The sequence below is a fragment of the Physeter macrocephalus genome, chromosome 11 (genome assembly GCF_002837175.3).
Source record: "Physeter macrocephalus isolate SW-GA chromosome 11, ASM283717v5, whole genome shotgun sequence".
Taxonomy (NCBI): domain Eukaryota; kingdom Metazoa; phylum Chordata; class Mammalia; order Artiodactyla; family Physeteridae; genus Physeter; species Physeter macrocephalus.
In genome coordinates, this window is record NC_041224.1 from 181,794,030 (window position 1) to 181,802,276 (window position 8,247).

The 8,247-nt window shown below is 67.8% G+C and overlaps 1 protein-coding gene across 3 annotated transcripts; it reads left to right on the forward strand.

Moving 5' to 3' along the window:
- Positions 1-4,809: 4,809 nt before the first annotated feature.
- On the forward strand, positions 4,810-7,885 carry ZBTB42 (zinc finger and BTB domain containing 42). 3 transcript variants are annotated; one of them, XM_007100367.4, is made up of 2 exons: positions 4,810-4,914; positions 5,521-7,885. In XM_007100367.4, exon 2 carries the CDS (start codon positions 5,538-5,540, stop codon positions 6,807-6,809), a length of 1,272 nt encoding a protein of 423 aa, XP_007100429.2. In that variant the 5' UTR covers positions 4,810-4,914; positions 5,521-5,537; the 3' UTR covers positions 6,810-7,885. The 3 variants fall into 3 exon arrangements, with proteins under 3 accessions (XP_007100429.2, XP_054944732.1, XP_028352272.1); XM_055088757.1 differs by lacking the exon at positions 4,810-4,914 and adding an exon at positions 5,107-5,127; XM_028496471.2 differs by lacking the exon at positions 4,810-4,914 and adding an exon at positions 5,213-5,257.
- Positions 7,886-8,247: the final 362 nt, after the last annotated feature.

Consider the following 8,247-nt stretch of genomic DNA (forward strand, 5'->3'; position numbering starts at 1 on the left):
CGCAGCGGGCGGCCCCCGGGGCCGGGGACCGCTGCGCGCTCCCGCCGCGGGGCCTGTCCCCAGGCCACGTCCTCTCTGGCCTCGGTTTCCCAGTTTGTCCGGTGAGCCCGCACGTCTCGGCCCAGTTCTGCCCCGACCCTGTTAAAGGGGGCCGGTCTGGGACGAATCCTGGGCTTCTGCCTCCATCGGGCGGGGGTGGGGTTGGGGTGTAGGTTAGTGTGACTTTTAGAGTGTGCCCCAAGTGGGTAGTTGAAGCTCGGGAGCTGGGGGCTCCAGGGGCCGGGATGGTCCTAAAAGACCCAATCCAAGGACCCTAACGAGTGCAGGTCCCCTGGGGGTCGCGCAGGAGGCTGGCTGGAAGGTGGGCGATCGGTCATCTGTCTGTGTGCTGAAGGCCTACCGTGGGTCTGGCCCCGGAGTGACCGGCAGTGCGAGCCCTGCTCCCTGGTTGGGGTCTGCCAGGAGCTCCCCTTCCCCAGAGGGAAGATACGGACACCGGGCAGCTACAAAAGTGGACGGGGACGTCATGTGGTGACGGAGGGAGAAGAGAGCCACAGGGGCCAGTGGAGGGGCGCGTCCAACTGGCACCGCTCCATCCAGCACACCTGGCCTGGAGCGACCGACCTGAGGCGGGCACAGACCCCCAGAGGGGGTGCTGGAGGGGGCGGGCTCCAGAGGAGAGCCGTCACAGCTGAGGCAGCCCAGGATCCTCCCTAATGTCCGATTGGGCCCCAGGCACTCACATTCCACTGGGGGACAGCTAAGGGGCCAGCAGGACACTGCAGACAAGTCCCCACCCTGACCCCTCCCCGGGCCCTGTTGATGGCAAGTTTCTCCAACAGCTGCCCCTCCCCCCAACCCCGAGGCCTCCAAGTTGATGGTAAGCCTTTTGTAAAAGAAAGACTTGTGGGCTACTTTTCTGGGGTTGGTATGTATTTGGGGAGAGGAGACATTTTTGCTCCTCGTCCAGGGTCAGGGTTCAGCCTGGGGGGTACAGACACTTCATCTGGGTCAGAGGTAGAAGCAGCTGAGCACCCAGGACAGCATCCGCAGCTGAAACTGGGGCTCCATCCTTTCCTCTTGGGACTGACCGAGAGAAGGACGCTCCTGAGGGAAGGACTGCCCCCCCTGCTCAGGGGGACACTCACTCCTCCGGGAGAGGACCCCCAGTTCTGGGCCTCTCCCCTTGGCACCCCGCCCTCCCACCCCAGCCGGCTGCGTGGGCTGTGAATGTGCACCCCCGGCCCCGCCTCCAGGGGCCAGGGGAGAGGCCCGACTGGCCCGCGCTGCTGGGGCACCTGGCCGTCACTCACGCCCTTCTGGGACCATCCCACCCACCCACCGTTCGTTCTCCCAGGAGGGGTTTCCGCACCCACTCCCCCATCCTGCGCTGGCAACGCTGAGAAGGCAGAGGAGGCCCAGTGGCCTCAAGGGCCACCGGGGGCCCGGGAGGGCGCCCTCTCGTGGATAACGTGGTGACTCCCCAGGCTGTCCTTGGGCCTGCTGGCCGTTTGAAGACAGCGTCTTGGCCAGAGGTGTCATCACGGTGGTCCAAAACCTTCAGGCTTCCTCACCGCTGGCCCATCTCCAGGAGGGCTCCCTGCCTGGTGCGCCCACCAAGGGCCCGTGACCTGCCGTGAGCCCCACACCCCATTCCGTGCAGCGCCTACGTGAGCCTGCCCTATGGCTCGGGCATCTCTTCGGACGGGGCCAGCGCCCTCCTCTGGCCTCCGGAGGGAAAGCATAGTCCCTCTCTAGAACACCTCCTGCCTGGCCCCCCAGACAGAACGTCAAGGAGAGGACCCAGACCCACCGGCCACCCTGGCTGAGGCTCAGGCCGCGGAGGAGCCCCTTAGACAGATGTTTGCAACAAAAACTGCTGCACCGGCCCCTGGGGAGGAAGGCCACCTGCCCCCTCCTAAAGCACAGGGTCCTCCGGCCCTGTCACCTTCCGCAGCTGCCAGCCATCGGGCAGGACTCAGGGGCCGGAGCCCCGGGCTGCCTAGTCTCGGCAGCAGCTGCAGGGCGGGGCCTCCAGGCAGCTCCCGGGCCAGATGGCCGCCTGGCTGGCTGCGTTCAGGGAAGCTCTGCCCCCACCGCTGCGACAGCCTCCTGTCATCCTTGTACCCGAGACCGTACCAGGCCAAAGAGGGGATCTGGGGGCCGAGGGGCTGCTAGCTGCCGAGTGCCATCTCGGGGCTGCCTGGGATGGCCCCTCCTGGGCCTTAAGGAAGATTTAACTCCAGGAAGACTTAAGAACGTCCGACCAGAAAAATGCAGGGGCCTCTCTCCCCCATCCCTTCCTCCCAGTGAGGTTTCTCCTCCTTTAGCCATCCCTACCCAGCACAACCCCAGCCTCTTGCTGGCAGCGTCCCCTGCTGCTGCTTCGATCCCTCTCCATGCCCCACAACCTCTGTCAGGGCCCCAAGGAGCCCTCTGTCCCACCAGCCAGGCAGGGCAGTCCGGGACACTCTGCCCGCCCCAGGCCCTCACTCCTAGCCTGGCTGGGGAGCTGTGCGCCAGAGCTGGGCCGGTGGGCACGACGGAGCAGTCAGGATTAGGTTGGGGGCACCCGTGGACATCCCGCACAGATGCCTCTGCCCTGCTTTCACTCAAGAGACACAGCTGCACCCGCACTTGGTGCCACGCCAACTTCTTAGCAGCAAGGATACGGCGGGGAGTGGGGGGTGGCAAGGTCACATGACGTGGGGAGCACTCTGGAGAAGGCTAAGGCCACAGAGGAGATTGTGGGCCTGGGGGGACCTGAGCGGGGGTGATCAGGAAGGACCACTCGCAGGGCGTGCTGCTGGCGCAGAGACAGGACTGGGGAGGAGCCGGGAAGGGCTCTCCGGGGAGAAACGTGTGGAACCTGAGGACTGGCCATGAAAGGGCCTGGGGTCTTGCTGTGTGCCAGGCCCCGCAGTTAATCTACCCGTTCTGCAGATGAGAATATCAAGGTTTGAAGAGGTTAAGGGTCATGCCCAAGGGTGGGAGGGGGCAGGGGCAGGGCTCTGATGCAGGCAAGACCCCAGGAGGCAGTCCCCTCCGGGTTCACTCTGAGCTGACTTGAAATCAGCTCCCCCCGCTGGGGTGGGGGGGCTTGGGTGTGGAGGAGGAGGTTGGCCCTCCTCAGGAAGGGATCCCCCGGGCGCCTGGGCCCCGGGGGCCAGGGCAGTCTCTGTGGCTCTGAGCGCAGTCTGAGTCCAGGGTTCCAAGCTGAGACCGCCGAATATAGGAAATAGAAATGCAAGCCGTCCGGTCAAATTTGAGTTTCAGATAGATAAGGAATAGTATTTTAGTATAAGGATGTGGCTTTCCTTCCCTCAGACTTTAGGTCCTAACTGCGGTGGGCCCTGGGGCCTCTGGCCACTCCTCAGGCCCCCAACCCACCAGGGTTTGAATAGGATCCCTGGGGGCTCCCACCCCATCTCACAGCCAGGAACCCCCTCCTCCCAGGGGTTCCAGCCTTCCAGGAGCATGGCTGGAGGGCTCCCCACACCTCCTGCTGCTCCCTCTGCCTTGGTATACCTGGCCGGTGGGGTCCCAGCTTTAGTAATCCAGCCCCTCCCCCAACACCACCCCCACTTCTGATCAAGGCCTCCTTTCTACTACTCCCGGGTGCTGGGCTATGCAGGTGAGAATTGAGGACGCTGCCAGATCTGAATCCTGGTTCAACAGCTTACTGCCTGCTGTGTGGCCCTGGGCACCTTAGCGAACCTCCACCTAAACAGGCGTCATAATCAGAGCACGTGACTAACAGGATCGTTGTGAAGAGCTGAGCAATGGTCCACAGTGCCTCAATCCTGCTCTGCCCAGGGTGGCTGGGAAAAGACTCCCACCAACAGGACACCCCATCCAGGGGCCCCAACCTCTGCAAAATCATTTCTATTTTTCTCGGCTCTTTCCTTCACGCAGCAGACCTGGGTGTCCCCTCACACCTTCACGGTGCCCTTGCACCTGAGTCACCAAGCCCGGGGGACGCCGACCCAGCCCCTCCAAGGTGTCTCCTCTCCCTGAATGCCTTCCCGCTGGCTCTGGGCTCTGGGTGCACATCCCTCTCTCTCTGCATCACCGCGATGGTCCCCTCACCCCCATCCCGTCTTCTGGGACATGCCCAGCCCCCCCCCCCGCAGTGCTTTCCCAATACACCACTCAGCGCCTGGCTCCCGGCAGAGGCTTTGCTGGGTGGGCTGACAAGATGAGAGTTCTCTGTTCAAGACTCCGAGGTCGAGAACCCGGCTGAGTGTCTGCAAGAGGGTCCCAGCTAAATCAACTTGAATTCAAAACGAGGCTTTCAACGAAAAAGGGGTGTCATCTTTTCCATATTTACGACCCCCCACTCCCCCTCCTCCATCCCAGGGCAGGCGCCCCGCGAGGTGGCAGGAGGCCGTGTCCCGGCTGTGCCTTCGGGTGACTTGCTCCAGCGCTGGCCGGGAGAGGAGCTGGTCCTCGGAAGGGGTCCCTTAACAGACGGGCGCAGTTGGGACCCCATGGGGGGGGGGGTTCCCTGAGGACGAGCCGGCAAGTATCGCGAGAGAGCCCCCTCCCCCCCCTCCCGCGCCGCGCCCCGCGTCCCCTCCCACCCCAGCGCCCCAGATGGCGCCGCGCCGGGCCCGGCCGGGCGGGGCGGACAGGGAAGGGGCGGCGTGGGTGACCTCAGCGGTTCCGCCGCTCCGGGAAGTCGCCTCGGCCCGCCCCCTCCAGCCCCCGCCCCGAGTTTCGCTCTCTCCGGGGCGGGGCGAGCGGCGGGTGCTGCCCGGCCAGCCAAGTTGGAGCGCGCTCCGCCCGGCGCCCTCCCCGTCCCCGCGCCCTCCCCGCCGGGGCGCGCTGCCCGCAGCTCCGCGCGCGCCGGGGCGGCACCGGGGAGGGCGTGCGGCGCGGGCAGCGGCCGGAGAGGAGCTCGGGGCGGCGGAGGTGAGCGCAGGGGGCGGGCGCCCGGCTCTGCCCGCCCCGCCCGCCGGCCCGCTCCCCGCGGCCGCGCTGCCATAAATGGGGCCCGCGGCGGCGGCGGCTGCATCTGGCGGGCCGGGCAGCAGCTGGAGGCGGCGCGGGGCCGCGGGCCTGGGGTGGCGGCGGCGCGGCGACTCGGGCGTCGGGGGGCGCGGCAGGCGGCCGCCCCGGAGTGAAGTTCAGAGGCGCCCTGGCGGGGAGGGGCCCTCCAGGCGCGGGCGTCGGGGGACGCGGCAGGCGGCCGCCCCGGAGTGAAGTTCAGAGGCGCCCTGGCGGGGAGGGGCCCTCCAGGCGGGGACGTGCGCAGGTTCGCGCGACTCCGGCCCCCTCCGCCCGCGTCCCGGGACCCGCCCCCGCGGCGGAGCGGCTCCTGTTTACTTTCGATCGAGTTTTTCCTGCTCCGGGCAGGTGCCCAGGGCGGCTCCGGGCGGGCAGTTGCGCGCGGAGCCCCGCGCCCCTCTCCCCGCGCTGCCCGCACCCGGGAAGGGCTGGGGGCTGGTCGGGCGACCGGGGGCGAGCGGCGGCCGCGGCGTCTCCAGGCGCGCTCACGGGAGTCCCGTTTGTGCCCAGGTGATGACCGCGGCGGCATGGAGTTCCCGGAGCACGGCGGGCGGCTGCTGGGCCGCCTGAGGCAGCAGCGTGAGCTGGGCTTCCTGTGCGACTGCACCGTGCTGGTGGGCGACGCGCGCTTCCCGGCCCACCGCGCCGTGCTGGCCGCGTGCAGCGTCTACTTCCATCTCTTCTACAGGGACCGGCCCGCGGGCAGCCGCGACACGGTGCGGCTCAACGGCGACATCGTCACGGCGCCCGCCTTCGGCCGTCTGCTGGACTTCATGTACCAGGGCCGCCTGGACCTGCGCAGCCTGCCCATCGAGGACGTCCTGGCCGCGGCCAGCTACCTGCACATGTACGACATCGTCAAGGTCTGCAAGAACAGGCTCCGGGAGAAGGAGCGCGCGCTGCCCCTGGAGACGCCTGCCCCTGGGACAGAGCTGCCTGGCCAGCCCCCAGGCCCCTTGTCTGCCTGGTCCCCTGCACTCTGTCCAGCCGCCCAGAAGGCCAGGCTCCCTCCCGCTGGGGTCAAGACCACCCGCCCTCCACTGGCACTGGGGCCTCCCCCCTGGCAGGCTCCTGGAGAGTCAGACCGGGCCCTGGACCTGTCGCTGAAGCCTGGCCCGAGGCGGGAGCCAATCCGCCCACCCTGCGTCCTCCAGACACCCCCTTGCAGCCGGATGCAGCCAGGGGCCCAGCCGATCGTGAAGGACGAGTCAGACTCACTGTCCGAGCAAGAGGACAGCAGAAGCCCTCGGTGCCCCCACAGCCCCCTGCAGCCGCCCTGTGTTCCTGCAGCCCAGCGCCTGGCCGGGGGCTTGGAGCCGCTGCCGGTCAGCGAGGTGGGCAGTGGGGAAGTGGAGCTGGAGGCAGAGCCGGGGGCGATCGAGGACGTGTTGCGGCCGGGCAGGCGCCTCTGCCTCTGCCCGCTGTGCGGCAAGCTGTTCTCCAGCGCCCAGGTGCTGCAGCTACACCTCAGCGCCCACTTCCGCGAGCGGGACGGCGGCCGCGCCCGGCTCTCACCCGACGGCTCAGCGCCCACCTGCCCGCTCTGCAGGAAGACCTTCTCCTGCACTTACACGCTGAAGAGGCACGAGCGCACGCACTCGGGCGAGAAGCCCTACACGTGTGTGCAGTGCGGCAAGAGCTTCCAGTACTCGCATAACCTGAGCCGCCACGCCGTGGTGCACACGCGCGAGAAACCCCACGCCTGCCGCTGGTGCGAGCGCCGCTTCACGCAGTCGGGGGACCTCTACCGCCACGTCCGCAAGTTCCACTGTGGCCTGGTCAAGTCCCTGCTGGTGTGACCTTCGCTGCAGGGGTGAGGGTGGAGGGAGGGGCGGATGGAGTGCGAGGGGCCGGAGCTCAGCAGGCGAAGCCCCTGAGGCTGGGCCCGCCGCGGGGCGGGGGGAAAGAACCCTGCTGCCCTGGGAATGCGGCCTCAGACTTGGGCCGACTGGGAGCCCCACGGACAGCCCTTCTCCGGCCTTGTGCCTCCGCCAGCTCCCTCCTGCTCCCGGGCGCGCCCTGACCGGACACCGTCGTCCTCTCCGTCCCCTCAGCCAGTCCCGAGGAGTGTCCCCAGCTCGAGGAGGCCCATTGAGCCTCCACCCGGGGCTTTCCTGACCAGCTCCCCAGCGGGCTCAGGGGTGCCCCGTGAGCCTGGCACCACGCTCGGTGACGGATGCACGCTCACAGATGCTGCCCGTGGGAGTCCCGACAGGGAGCTCTGATGGAACAGGCTGCTCCTGGTGGGCGCCGGTGGAAGCCCCTGCAGGGGAGGCCCCGGGCGCAGCGAGAGCCAGCAGGGCACAGCTGGTGTGACGGGGGTGCAGGCCCCAGGACGGCAGGAGGAGAACCAGCCAGACGCCGCGAGGCTCCAGAGTTACAGGCGCTGGGGTGGGAGGTAGGCCCTCCAGAGCTTTCGGCCCTGACCGCAGCGTATCACAGGCAGAGGAAGTGGGGATTTGGAACCGATTGTCTCTCGATACAGAAGGAGCCTCCGGAGGCTGCCGGGTGTCTGCCCGTGGGTGACGGGCCGTGCCGCTCCCCTACCTGAGCACAGGGTCCAGGGCGCCTCCGAGCCTCCCCAGGGTGGGACCGAGGGGGCTGGGAACGCAGCCACCCGCCTTGAGTATCGCAGGTCAACGGTAGGCCTGACCTTGAAGGTCACTTCTCCGCCTCCTCGGGGTCTCCCTGGAGCTGCTGGTCATTTCCAGAGCACTGAGCAGGGGGGCTGAAGGCTGCTCTCTTTACCAGGAGCCGTGTTTTGCAGCGTTTCCCTTCCCTACGTCCCCACGGCGGGGCCTGGCTGAAAGCAGCCGGCTCGCGAGGAGGGGCGGGGGTGGGGGGCCCTCTGGGCGGATGCTCCTAAAACGCAAAAGGCCACCACGTTCGTGCTGGGGGCGGGGGGGGGGGGGGGGGGCCCCGCCCTGCCCGCCGGCTCACCCCGCAGGGCTCGCTGCTGGAACCCAAGGGGGTGGGCGGGGCTGGGGCTGCCCCAGCTGCTGGGAGTCCCCAGGTGGCTCTGCCGCCTGGGTTCCTGCTTTCCCCAGACCGCATGGGCTCTTTCTGCTGTGACTGGAAGTGGTGCTGAGGTCAGAGTTCAAGTTTAAATGATCTTCTCGGCCCCTGACAACACTTGATGTCGTATTTATTCATTTGCCTGGTCTGGAGTGAGAAGACCCTTGGCCTTCGCAGCAGGTGGACAGGCGGGGGACCATCTCCCCGCAAGCCCTCGGCTCT

What these genes read in the sequence shown, in the direction of transcription:
- ZBTB42 (XM_007100367.4), top strand. Translation starts at nt 5,538, where the DNA reads ATGGAGTTCCCGGAGCACGGCGGGCGGCTGCTGGGCCGCCTGAGGCAG.